The 14471-nt window shown below is 41.5% G+C and overlaps 1 protein-coding gene across 3 annotated transcripts in view; it reads left to right on the forward strand.

The window, feature by feature from the left end:
- LOC133136672 (F-actin-uncapping protein LRRC16A-like) overlaps nucleotides 1–14471 on the forward strand; it is a 102039-nt gene that overhangs the window by 35427 nt on the left and 52141 nt on the right. For all 3 annotated transcript variants that reach the window (XM_061254336.1, XM_061254322.1, XM_061254329.1), the window contains 7 exons: nucleotides 2664–2723; nucleotides 3818–3939; nucleotides 8224–8321; nucleotides 8724–8794; nucleotides 10059–10132; nucleotides 11105–11180; nucleotides 14279–14367. In XM_061254336.1, coding sequence (XP_061110320.1) covers nucleotides 2664–2723; nucleotides 3818–3939; nucleotides 8224–8321; nucleotides 8724–8794; nucleotides 10059–10132; nucleotides 11105–11180; nucleotides 14279–14367 — 590 coding nt within the window. The remainder of the gene's footprint in view (nucleotides 1–2663; nucleotides 2724–3817; nucleotides 3940–8223; nucleotides 8322–8723; nucleotides 8795–10058; nucleotides 10133–11104; nucleotides 11181–14278; nucleotides 14368–14471) is intronic.

A 14471-nucleotide genomic window follows, 5' to 3' on the forward strand; every position in this document is an offset into this window, starting at 1 on the left:
CTATTAGTTAGCTTTCCGAATTTACAAATATCCATTGCAACCGATAACAAACTGATATTGCTTTATAACTAGATATGTAGTCTTCACTTGGATAATAATTAGGAGCCCATACAGAGTTTCAGTGATCGCTTGTCTCGAGTGCAATTTGGGCAGCTACACGCAAACAATCAGAATAAGCGCCCACGCCATTGCGGAAATTAGAACCAATGTTCAACCAATGAGCTTGAATTATTGTACAATGCTGTACAATGTTTTGATGCAGAGTGATGGCCCCTCAACTGTATATTTTGAAACCCGAATTTAAAATATAAACTATAACCACAGACAGAGGCTGAGTCAACATGTCAGTGAGTCTTTTTCAAAGATAGGAAGGGATTTACTATGGTCTTGTAACAATGTTTTAACACAAAAATCTTACCTATTGTACCTTTAAGATGAGTGTAACATTTACTTTCTCCGTAATATGAATTTAAAGCCCCACTCAGTAATTCTGGTTGCTAATCAACGAATAGCAACTAAATACTGTACTTTGCTGGATTATTGTACTTTGATTATGGTACTTATTTTTAATGTTTTGCACTGGCATCTTGGTACCCTGGGCAGCAACCTTGCTTGGCCTTCTGAGCGTTTGTTGCTGTTGCAGTTTGCACAAGGCTATGTCACATAAGGCTACTTGACAATGTCAAGTAGTTCTGAGTTGTTAGGCAAGGTTTATTTTGCAAAACGTGAGCTAAATATTCCTTTCAATATCTTACCTGAGGAGTGAGTGAGTGAGTTAATTTCTATAGTGACGAGTTGTGACACTCCAAAAACAAAGAAGAATGCAATCCTAAATGTGGAAGATAAACAAGCATTTAATGTTGGCCTGACGTGTATTTCTCACTTTTCACTTATTTCTTTCTCTTTTGGAGTTTTCATGAGGATCTTTATCTTTATTTTTATTAGGAGAATTGATTTATCTTGTTGTCCCGTATATGTGTCTCTTTGGTTCTTGTAAAGCAACGGGCATTGGCAGTTCATGAATTAATATTAATTAACATGAATGAATTAATAGTTCACGTAATGCTCTGAGGGTTATCTTTCCCAACTCATAGTGCAATAAAGGCTAGTTGCCTGTGGCCTACTTGTGCAAGCTGCACAGGAAATGTAAAGAATGCTTGTGGCAGCAGTAGGACTGGCCTACAACATGTCTGAGTGTCCCAAATTGGGTATGTAGCAGAAATGAAATACTGTTCATCTCCTCTGAGGATGAAACAACTGTTAAAATGTAAATATAAATACTACAGCTCTTCCAGGGAGCTGGGTCACTTTGAAACTTGACATGACAAATGGCAATATTGAATGAAAGACTACAGTACATTTATTAGTTATGTATTCCACAGTATGGTTTATTTATTAGCTACATATTCCAATATGGTGTATTTGTTATGATTATGATTATAGTGTCATTAGCATTTATAGTTTCATTATTTTTTCATTCTCTGCTGATACTGCCCTTAATGCAATTTTGCAAGTAAGAAATCACAATATGGCTCAATGGTAATGTTTGAAAATTCTGTTATTGTGGAATGAAATTTTTTTTTCCAGGTTCATTGAATGGGCTGGTTGAAATTAAATTATTTTTTTCTCTAATTTCTGATGAGGTAATTCTGGAAACCAAAGTCTTAGGAGGCCAAAGAGTTATAAATGTAAGAAATGTACTTACATATGTATGAATTTCTGCAGCTGTAGTTGGCACAAATGACAGTGTGCACTCTTTTAGTGTGAAGCATTGCAGACAGTGTTATCAGCTGGAGAAATCCAAAGGCGATCCATAATGCAGCAGTGTAGAAGGGGAATGTGGTCTTGTGTGTAGTGCGGCAGTCTGAATGTGAGTCATCGTGTCCCTGGATAAAAGGGGGCCTGAGGGAATTGCATCCAGAGCGCACATTAGTGAAGCTGGGCTGGAATGGGAGCCATGTTGAGTCCTGTGCCCAGGGAGCTCTGCCTACCTGAATTAGCATGTGCTCGCTCGCTCTCCCTCCCCTTCCTCCTGGCTGTATGCATGTGTGTGCGCGTGCGTGCGTGTGCGTGTGTGCGTGCGTGTGTGCGTGCGTGTGTGCATGCGTGCGTGCGTGTGCGTGTGTGTGTGTGTGTGTGTGCGTGCGTGTGTGTGTGCGTGTGTGCGTGTGTGCGTGTGTGTGTGTGTGTGTGCGTGTGCGCGCGTGCGCGTGTGTGCGTGTGTGCCTGTGCGTGCGTGCGTGTGTGTCTGTGTGCGTCTGGTATGTATGTGTGCTTACATTTTTGTCCTTGTGTTGGGGGTCTGCGTATGTGTTTTTGTGTGTTTGAGTGAGGGGAGGGGGATTTTCCAACTGAGTGATGGTGTTTGACCAATGTGTTGCAGGTGCTTACACCCTCCGGAATGACTTCTGATAATAAATTATATGCTTGTTTAAATTGTGACCAAAAAGCACACATGGAATTTTGAGGTTGAAGGAAAAAATTGTAATGGCCCAGATCTAATTTGTTCTTGACACTACAGAAATATTCAAACATGTTCAAATATTAATGGGGACAGGATATTTTTAAAACGGAGGCACCATTATCTGTCCCATTCATCTGAGTAATGCTTGTATCTATTTCTGGAATGATGATTTATTCATTTCCTGTCCCCCCTCATTCAGGTTGAACAGACCTTCAATTATTTGGAAATCCAAGGAATCACTTGTAACAAGCCGACCCAGGTAATAAATCACACCAACGCAGGAATATCTGGACCTGTTCCACCACAGGAAATGTATTTGTTTCTTTCTTGGCAAGTTGCAACCTACACTGCTGGATACTGGATACTACAGGTTTTTAATGATGCTTATGTTTCTGTACTGAATTCCTTTCATAATAGTAATTCATTGGACTGCGGAATTAACAAAAACACAAGATGCTGGTAGACAATAACATGTTTCAGAGTCTAAAAGACTGGTTTACAATTTGGAATTGAAATGTTGCTATGTTTAAAAGCTAATTCTGATGTTTTCTATTGTATAGTATGTCAGTATGGGAAGGTACAAATGACTATTACTGGTGTTTTAAGTTTTAAGTTACCAACTTTGACCTTCCCTGTTAAGAAGCAATTGATCAACGCAACCTGTGGTAGTAAAAATGGGAACCTGCAGATTGTGGGTTAATTGAACCATATTTACTTAATGGACCATTATAGACCTAACAAGTCCTGTGTTGAGTGACATTAATGCATGAGCCATCTCTACTACCATCTCCCGTGCAAACCTAATAACCCCAACCCAATTAATGCCACTTCAGAGACTTAGTCTTCTATCAGTGTATTGAATAGTCTGAAAAGCATGGCTTTATTTAAGCCCTTATTTCAATAGAAGCTACCAGGAAGATTGCGACTGGATAAACGACATGGTTTGGCTTTCCATCAGAAGGCTAATCCAAGAGAATTTGTTTTAAGAACCCAGCCTTTCAGAGAGGAGGGAAGCAAATCCTCTTGCACTGTCATTAAGTAAATGGTACCAGAATGTCAGTGCGTTCTTTGAAATGTGTAAATCTGATCTTTGACTGGGAAATATTGCAGGAGTTTATGTGTGCTTAGGCAGGGTCATCAGGTGTTAATCCATGGGGCAGCTTTAAATATATGGTGTTAATAACAGTGCAGTTAAACATTTAACAGGGCCTACTACTACACCCTAATTTGACTCCGGTATAGCGTCGTTGGGACTCAACCATTTGCTTTCTCAATGCTGATAACTCCAGGGGCCCTGCATCTGTATCTCTAGACTTGAAGCGTGATTGACGGGTTTTTACTTGCCTCTCACAGCTGGCAGTGGAGTACGACCGTGGCCTTCTGTCCATGAAGCTGGCGTCCCTCGAAGAAGTGAACGAGGTGGTGGCCCACATAGGGAGCTGTTTGCAGAGGATATGTCCCGGTTTATCCCCCGTGTAGGTCCTATCAGTCTCCACCCTTCTGTTTCCACTCTCTCTCTCTCTCGCTCTGCTGATTTCATATTTTATTAATGTGATTGCAAAGCCGTTTTTTTGTCCACAGTTCTCAAGCTATCGACAATGTCCGGCTTTGTCCGAAATAGTGTGCTTGTTCATAGCCTTTGATATTCCTATTCATTTCTGAAATATTTAAGGTTTTCCAGGCGAAAAGTCCCATAGGAATGAATGGAGGAATGTTCCGTTTCTACAGTGGTGACTGTTAGAATTTGTATTTTATGTTGTTTCAACTGCCATTACTCTCTCAGTTTTTACACTACATACATACTTTACTGTGCAAAGGTTTTAGGCAGGTGTTGAAAAATGCTGTAAAATAAGAATGCTTTCAAAAATAGAAATGTTAATAGTTCATTTTTATCAATTAACAAAATGCATGAACCGAAGAAGTGAATAAACAGAAGAAAAATCTAAATCAATTCAATATTTGGTGTGACCACACTTTGCACACATCAATTCTTCTAGGTATACTTGCACACAGTTTTTGAAGGAACTTGGCAGGTTGTCTCTTCATGTAATCCTAGACAGACTGGATGATGTTGAGATCAGGGCTCTGTCAGGGCCATACCATCACTTCCAGGACACCTTGTTCTTCTTTTCGCTGAAGATAGTTCTTAATGACATTGGCTGTATATTTGGGGTCATTGTCCTGCTGCAGAATACATTTGGGACCAATCAGATGCCTCCCTGATGGTATTGCATGATGGATAAGTATCTGCCTGTACTTCTCAGCATTGAGGAGACCATTCATTCTGACCAAATCCCCGACTCCATTTGCAGAAATGCAGCTCCAAACTTGCAAAGAACCTCCACCATGCTTCACTGTTGCTTGCAGACACTCATTCTTGTACTGCTCTCCCGCCCTTCAGTGAACAAACTGCCTTCTGCTACAGACAGATATTTCAATATTTTCACTCATCAGTCCAGAGAACCTGCTGCCTACAAATTCCCTGACTTTGTGCAAGTGTAGCTAGAAGAATTGATGCTGGTTTGAAGGCAAAGGGTGGTCACACCAAATATTGATTTGATTTAGATTTTTCTTCTGTTCAGTCACTTTTTTGTTAATTGATAAAAATAAACAATTAACATTTCTATTTTTGAAAGCATTCTTACTTTACAGCTTTTTTTCACACCTACCTAAAACTTTTGCACAGTACTGTATATTGCATCAGAATGTGCATATACACTCAGTCCACTTTATTAGGTACACCTTTACACCCACTTGTAAATGGAAATATTTAAACACCATAGTATTAGCAATAGTCCGCCGATTTGCTGCAATCACACTTCGCATTTTCTCGAGGAAATGCACATCTAGTTTTTTCTACTTTATTCTTCATACTGCCTGGGACTTTCCTGTCTATAACTGCTGATGTGCTTCTCACCTAGTTTCTCATTTTCTTAGTCACAGCTTTATAAATTAATAGGATCCTTCATGCTCATTCTTCAGCATCTTGGCACAGTGAGATGTTGTTATTCCTGAGAGCAGCAATAAAATAAAAGGCACTAAAATAGCTACATTCAGTATTGTTTGCACATTATTGTGATAGTGGGACCTTCTTATGAGAATTAATTATTGTTCCAATGGCAGGAATTATTTGGGCTTCTGCCTTCCAGAAATGTTACAACCCAATAATTATTTGTTGTGAGAACTTTAAAGCTTGCTCAGACAGGTCTGCCAAAGGTTTGCGTGCAAACTGTAATGCATCAACATTTAATCATCTTGATTTCAGTGTGCCCTGCCAAATTATTGATAGGGTCTGGAGCATCAGTACAAATAGACTATTTTTGCCAGTTTCCACTGTGGGGGGAATATATTACAAATATTAGGTTTGCTGGTTTGTTAAAAGTGGTCAACCATGATGGGGGTGTCTATTCCCCAATTTGTTGTGGCCCTCAGCAAATGCAAAAATGTGCTTTTAACTACCAAGTGTGGTTGTACAAAAACTACAAAATGTTATGTATTTGAAGGGCTCATCAATTGCAAAAAGCAGCCAATCCTCCTGTTGGTTTGTTTACATTTACATTTTAGTCATTTGGCAGACGCTTTTAATCCAAAGCGATTTACAAGTGCATAGGTTCTACCATAAGTCAGAGCATCACATCCAGAAACTAGCAAAATACACAGGAAACGCTGTTCTAAACATAGTTGTCATCAGAAGAAAACAGGCGTGAACGTGCAGCTCGACCGCCAGGTGCACGTAGAGAGGGAACCGTAAGGCGACCAGAGCTGGCAGACCGGAGTGGTCTAGCTGGGGAGTAGGGAGTGATCAGGGATTGTATGTAAGGTGGGGCAGTCCCCTTAGCAGCCTGAAATGCCAACACTAGGGCCTTGAAACGGATGCGTGCGGCAATAGGAAGCCAGTGGAGGCCAATGAGAAGCGGGGTGACATGAGCCGACCTGGGCTGACTGGTGATCAGGTGGGCTGCAGCATTCTGGACCAGCTGGAGGGGCTTGATAGCACACGCTGGGAGACCGGCTAGGAGGGAGTTGCAGTAATCCAGGCGGGAAATGACGAGCGCCTGGACTAGGAGCTGGGTGGCTTTCTCAGTCAGGAGATGACGGATACGGCGTATATTATACAGAAAGAACCTGCAGGTTCTGGCAGTGGAGGATACTTGCGGAGCCAGGGTGAGGCAGTTATCAAGAGTCACCCCAAGATTCTTTGCCGTACGGGAGGAGGAAACTACAAAGTCCTCAACAGTCAACGAGAGGTCGATTGACGGAGAGGACTTAGCAGGGATGTAGAGAAGCTCAGTTTTGGCAAGGTTGAGCTTCAGGTGATGGGAAGTCATCCACGCAGAGATATCAGCCAAGCAGGCAGAGATCCGTGTGGTGATTTGGGTGTCGGGGGGGAAGGAAATGAAGAGTTGGGTGTCATCAGCGTAGGAATGATAAGAAAAGCCGTGGGAAGAGATAACAGAACCAAGAGACATGGTGTATAGCGAGAAGAGGAGAGGCCCAAGAACCGAGCCCTGCGGGACTCCAGTTCGTAGGGGTTGAGGGTCGGAGACTGAGCCCCTCCAAGTCACCTGGTAGGAGCGACCAGAGAGGTAGGAGGAAAACCAAGCGAGTGCAGAACCTGTGACACCCATCCCAGACAGCGATGAGAGCAGAATCTCATGGTTGACTGTATCGAAGGCGGCCGACAGGTCGAGGAAGATGAGGACAGAGGAGAGGGATTTTGCTTTAGCAGAGTGGAGTGCCTCAGTGACCGCGAGCAGGGCGGTTTCAGTGGAGTGGCCACTCTTGAAGCCAGACTGGTTGGGGTCATGGAGATTGTTCTGGAGAAGATAAGTGGACAGTTGGGAGCAGACCGCCCGTTCCAGAGTTTTAGCGAGAAAGGGAAGAAGAGAGACAGGCCGGTAGTAGAAAATAATTTTTTTTTAATAAAAAAACAAAACGGAAACAAGTTAAGGGCAACAAAATACAAGCCACTTCGTGAATACTGCTTTTGGAAATACTGTGTATGAACAGTTGTTCAAGGTGGCACCTGTTTACACATGTTGACATCACGGTCCTTAAAACACTGCTGCCAATAGACCACTATTTTATATCTGCTGATGGTAGCTGTAATCAGTAACCTTTGTGTGGAGGATCCTGGGTGAAATTATTTCCCCAAAAGAGCAGCAACACCTGTTACTCACCTTTCTTCACTGCTGCCTCTGTCATCACTTGGTAACGTTCTATGAAATAGCTTGTTTTATTAACTGGGCCAATGTAAACAAGGAATTGTTTCTGGCGTCAGTCAGTCTTGATTTCCAACCTGTTTGAATTGTTTCTGCTGTCAGGTCCTACTTTCATGCAGCCTAATTAAGCCATATCTGTAGATAGTGTTTGTATTATCGCCTTTCTATCTAAGGAAAAGGTAGTTATTCTTCTGCAGGTTTCCAGTGCTTATCTGCTTAGATTGCTTTTACTGATGAGCAGTTTCTCTGCAAGATCTCAAACAGTAAGCTGTCTCTTGTCTGTTGGTGTTTGCCTCAGCATTGTGCATTTTAATTGTTAATGTTCAAACACAATAAAGCTCTAGATTTCTACATCACATGTTGTTTTCTGCCAAACATATTTTTGGGGCTGTCCCTAAGTGAAACCAGATAACCAGATAAACCAGATATGAATTGCTATGAAATATGTCAGTCTGTGAGACCATAAAACCACAATTTGGTGCTTATGGATATAATAGTGTGTAGTGTCAGAGTGACGGTCTGATTTCTGACTGGCAGGAAAGTGATGAAGAAGTTGGCGATGGAGCCCCCAGAGCGAATCTCCTTCCTACAGTCATTATGGGAGAACCAGAATGTAGCAGAACCGGGACCCTGTGGTAAAGTATTCCGTCTCATCTGATCTGTGTTTGAGAGTCGGGGGAGAGAGAGAGGGAGAGAGCTGGAGAGAAGGAGTGAATGAAGGAAAGGAGTGAGTGTGTTCAAACTTGAAATGCCAAGTGTGCTTGTTTGTACATGCACACTAAAACTGAAAGCATTAGCTTACATTGCTATTTATTGCATAGTCCATGCCAGAACTGCCTAGTATTAAATATATTTTAAATATTAGTCTGATGCATCATTATTTTTTCAGCCGTCTTTGTGAAAACGGCAGGTTAGTAACATGAATGAACTCCTTGTACAGACTTTTAAGAGCAATTCTGTTGAGATTTGGTAGTAGGTGGTAGATCTGGTGGTGCCCATGGTGTTTATCAGCCTGTTACGTGTCTCCTGGTCTCCAGGGGGCTTCTCACAGCTGTACAAGTGCGTGTGTGACTGGATGGGCCTACCTTACCGGGAGGAAGTGCAATGGGTTGGTATCCTTTCAGGACATTACTACTGCTTATGGCCTGTGCAGAACAGTTGCTGTGGGCACACCCCATTAACTTCAGTATGCGATGCCTTCAAATCAAAAAGCGCTTCTCGCTTTCCCTTCCAGGGAGAAATACTTGACATTCAGTGATGGGTAGTAATGTGTTATTTCAGTAAATTTATCAGAGTAAATGTAATTTTTTTTTTTTTAATATTTTTTTTATTGTAGTTCTAAGACTTGTTTTATAGGAGGATACGTTTTGCACTTACTCCAGTATATTTGTAGAGGAGAAATTTAACTTTTTCTCAGCTACATTCAGCCACATTTCTCCCGCTACATTTTTATGCAATGCAAATAATCACGGTGCCTCAACATTTATTAGCTGATGTTGGCCTCTAGTTTGGACTTTGCACTTGGTGCAAATGGACCTTGGGATTGTCTAGCTTACTGGCTCATACTAGCTTGAATATGAGGAAGTGATATGATAGAGCACATGAAAATTGGCATGAATTTACCAGTGAAAAAGTGATCTCAACAAATTCTTATACAGTTCATTTTTTCTGGTGTCAGTATGTTGACATTCTATTCTTCATGACTGTCGCACATTGCTAGAGTTGGCATAGGATGTAAAATGTGTGGTAAAATCTCCCAATATGAACCCCAGAGTGACCAATCTCTCAAACCTCTTTATGAAATCGGAAAATCCAAAATACAACTAAAAGTAGATATGGATCATGTGTTGGCGCAATCACTGGAGAACACAATGAAGGTCAACAGTGTGTGATGCTGTATAAAGAAAGGTAGATTGCCATCCAGATTACCATTCATAAATAACACTACTGTTATGCAATTAAATTATGGCTATCCAGATATTGGTATCTTACTCACAGATGTCAATGTGTGGAACAGTCTGCCAGGGCAAGTGCAGGGTGTCTGCTTGGCACAGTGCTGGGTGCTCTCGTCTCGGTGTAGATGCGCTGAATTATCTGTTCTTGTCTTTTTCTCATGTTCTTAATTCTACTAAAAGATAACATTTTCTTCTTAAAGACAGTCAATAAAGTAATTTGATTTGATTAGGTTGTTTATTATTAGTCAATTAAAAGAATTATTGATTGCTTTTGAAGTTAATTCTACAGTGTATAATTTATTAATGTTGTCCCAGTCCCAGTTTAATGTTTAGTGTTATAGTAGTTGTTAGCCTGGGCTTAAATTTTTCACGGTTATGAAAATATTTTAACAAGTGCATTTCTGTCTCTTGAAACAGGATGTGGACACAATCTATTTAACGCAGGACACGCGGGAGTTGAATCTGCAGGATTTCAGTCATCTTGAAAACAGGCCAGTGCCTTATCGACACCCTTATTAAACTGGTCTATTCTCCTTTCTTCCCAAGCAGGGCTGGAGCACCCCAACTATGTTGCTATAGATTACTCTATCACTTATTTCTTTTGAGGAATCTATATTAACAAAAAAAACATTCTGACCACTGAACTATTTATTGACTATAAGGATCTGAGAAATACTCAGGGAACCACTCCAGTCTAACAAACAATTTCTTCGCAAACTGCCGTTCATTATGAAGTAAATTCTATTAGATGCCCACCCCCTAAAAAACACTCAGACACGTAATTGTGTTCATAGCAGGGAATCTGTTTGTCTGCGGCAGCTGCCCTTTTCCAGACATTACCCCAGAGTGATCATCAGACTCCATGGATGCTTGTGGCGATGATTAGGTCCTTAAGTTATTGTGCCGATTAATCACCGAGTCATTAGTCAAATTGATCACTTTTTGTGACTCACTGAATTCACTGGTTTAACAAATGTTTGCCATTTAATCCTAAGTAGTGTCCCAGTCATGCCTGAAACATGCCTGAAATCTGTACTTTGGTGGCTATTCAGCTGAGGAACTTAGATTTGATGTTCTTCACAAGGGGAACTGACTGAGACTTCTGTCAGGTGAAGCATGCTGGCTATTTTATCACCCAGCAGGGGAGGACTCTAGTAGGGAAGTGTGTCCCCTGTCTCCGTATAGTGACTGCAGCTGATGTGGTTACACTGCCTGCTTCAACTGCTCCAGTTGTGCGTTCTTCCTTTTTATGGCTACAGTGGCTGCTAGCTACAGGTTTCTCTGTGGACACACCAATGTGCACCTGAAGGTGGCAGGGCTAACATGGGCCTGAATTACTATAAGATTGTTGATGCTAATAATAGAACTAAAAATAACAGGAATTTGATTTGTTTGCTTTGTCAACAACCGGCATTGGCTGAGTAATGTTGCATTACAGTAACATGTCTGGTTTTATGTTACAGGGATTTGGTTGCCATTATAGGTGTTCTGGAGTACAACCAGTGGTTCAACAAACTCTTTACAAAGGACTACAAATTGGTGAGTTCCCAAACATGTGTTCAAATGTAGGCATATTCAGATGTTTCAATTCCTTTGAGCTCTTTGGTAATTAGAGATTAATAGATTTGTTACAGAGCTCTCATTCTTATCTAGGCGTTGTGACTTTAGGAAAAAATGCTTTCTGACCATAATTGGGAGCTTGTGAATATCAATTGGCCAGATCGATTCGGTATTCATGGTACTGGTTGGATCCACCTTGCCATAGAAACAAACATGGAAGCTGGCATATCGAGTATAGTTGAAAATATTGGCACATTGATCAAAACTAGGGTCCTAATACTGATGCTCAGTTTGGCATTAGTGCGTCATATGTCCGAAGCGCAACATTATATTTTAATATGATGCACTGCATTTGTTGGGATACTGGCCACTCAAGGTAGTTTGTGATTAAGTGCAATTGGGCAATGTGGCTGCCCACTGAATAATGACTAAGTGCTTTGTCCAAGAAAAAACCCATCTTGTGATTAGCTTCATAGCTGTGTCTTCATAACATTCTGCACCTATTATCTTCTGCCAGGCAGATGAATTCTTGAATTACAGCCTTGATTGCTTTTGCCAGCTACTGCAGCAAAGTAGTTCCAGTGAGCTAAAGCACTGAAGTGTACAATGGAGACACGCGCGTCAGAGAAAAGCACAGTCATCTCCCTCTCTCCTCTCTGTGCATTTGTATCTGTCCCAGAGATGCCTTTGTGCTGCCCTGGGAAGCTTTGCATTGTGACAGGCTGTGTTGTGTTGTGTTGTGTGTTGCTTTATATTGTGCTTAGTTGGGCTTTATTGTTTTTCATTGTGGTCTGCTGTGTGGTAATGTTTCCATTGTGCTCTGATGCTTTGTGTTGTGATATACTATGTTGCTTTACACCAGTTGTTTTGCATTATTAAACTGCCTGGCAATCTCCTTTGTTGTTTTGCCTTGCATTGTGTTGCGTTGTGCTCTGCTGTTTTGTATAGCTTTGTGTTGTGTTATATTGTGCTGCATTGTGTTCTGCTCCTTAGTATTGCTTTGTGTTGTGTTACATTGTGTTGCGCTCTGCTGTTTTGTATTGTGCTGTACGGGTAATGAGTGGCGTCACAGGAGGGTCGTGATAGGTATTTGTTGACATGTAGACTGCTGAGTTTGGGTACTAACTGGAACCACAGTCCCCTCTTACTCAGTCTGTGGGTGGCTGATAATGAGGCTCTCCAAACCCTTAAAGAATTTCACGCCACCACACTCGGGACCCGTTCAGGCATGCCCAGATGAGAAATTCCTCAAGGCTGGCTTTTGTCCACTGGAACATTCTAGGGGGCCTAATTTGACAAAAAAAAAAAAAGTAAGTTGTCGCTGTTGTCGAGAATGGTCATTTTGTCCTGAACCTGAGTGACCGTGGCTGGGCCAGCCCTGTATCTCAACCCCTATGGATTGGCCATTGCAGGCTTAGTCAACACAACCCCCCATGGGACAAACGGCAGCAGCAGAACACAATGGGCAGTGTGTCCTCCGTAGGAGTGTGTTTCACGTCTGGAATTCCTCAGAGTTCACCCACACAAGGCATCTTGTGACCCAGAATCCTTTTCTCGTACAGTCCTTTCTTGCTTATTGTTCTGGGGAAACAAAAACAATAAGACTTGATAATGCAATTCTCAAAATATTAGCAATGCGCATTCATCCAATTAAACTTAAATGTGTAAAATGAAATAAGGAGTATAAATTACGATAAGAATTTATATCGCTGGTAGTTTTTTGTATTTTCATTTATTCTTTGGCATGTGAAATAGCACTGTTGTTGCATAATGAATAAAAGTTTTATTAAATGAAATGTAAGTTTACTCACAAGGCATTAGAGAGAGACCAAAGACAGAATCAGGAAAACGAGTGAGAGCTCTGCAGTTTCCAGCCATTTTATATTTTCAATCCAGTTTATTTCTATCTGGGTTATAAAGTGTATCCATTCAGGCATGAGAGAAGCCTGTCCTTGTTATACCCTTATTTTCCCACAGTGCACCACTCTGAAGGACTCGTGCATTAGAGTGGCCACCTCTTCTGGTGTTCTCACACACATATCAAGCGATAGCAGCATGGGTTTATAAGCTGCCCCCCAATGCTCGCTTGATCTTGGTACAATAAAAGCTGTGGTTTTGAGGGAAGGTTAAATGTTTCAGACTTTGCATGGTAGCGCATCACTCGTCTCTGTGAGGAGAAATGCTACGTTTTGGATAGACAGCACTTTTCAGTCGAAAACTGGGGAAGGTTAACTCAGGAAGGCATTTTTGCTTTCAGAACATTAGCACACCACCGTCAGTCTAAGAGAGGCTTAGAAAACATGACTCAAATCCCACTGGAGAAGCTCTGCTCAGGGGAGCGATTACATTTCCGAATAACTCCCGATCCAAAAAGAAAGATAAGACATAAGCCTTATCTTCCTCTAGAGCAAATAATATTCATCTAAATTAAATGCTTTGGAAGGGTATGCCTTTAGCTAAGTGGTTAATGTCTATGGTGCAGGATGGTATAAACTATCAGAGCTGCATGTAATTGGCAGCTCTGATAGGGGGCGACATGGCTCAGGCAGTCGGAGGGTTGCCGGTTTGATCCCCCACCCGGGCTGTGTCGAAGTGTCCCTAAAGGCGCTATATAAATGCCAACCATTTACCATTTGCCTTGCATTTGGTACTGGACTAAGCTTGGACATGATTTGGCTGCACATGGTCAACAAATTATGAGTAAGTTACAGCCTTTGAGGGTTCAGTGTGTTAATAATAATGTGGCATTGGATACTCAATTGAACAATTGAAAACCATAATTTGAAAAACCAGACAGGCAATTTCTTTAATACTGTTGGGATTTTCCACACAAGTCAGCAGTTTTGTCAGAATTTTCCTGGGCTACAGGCTGATGTGTATGGACACATGCATGTGTGTGTGTGAGAGAGACTTGCTTTGGCTGAATGTGACAATTTCTAAATTAGATTATGTATGCTATGTGTATGTGTGCGTGTGTCCTTGCACACATTGTGTGTGTGTGCATTAACATTGGTATGTGTGTGGCTGTGCGTGTGTGTACAAATATATACAGTATACTGACTACACTGTGTTTGCAGTCTGCAGATGTCAGCGACCAGATCCTGCGAGTGGTGTCTCGGTCCAGTCGACTTCAGGAGCTTGTTCTGGACAACGCCGGACTGAAAACGTGAGCGTGGCTTAGACAACCAAATTTGATATCACAATCTAAAATTTACATGGTGTACAAGGAGTAATTTGTGTTAGAGCCAGCATCCATATCTTCACTAGACC

Source organism: Conger conger, chromosome 1 (genome assembly GCF_963514075.1).
Source record: "Conger conger chromosome 1, fConCon1.1, whole genome shotgun sequence".
Lineage (NCBI taxonomy): Eukaryota > Metazoa > Chordata > Actinopteri > Anguilliformes > Congridae > Conger > Conger conger.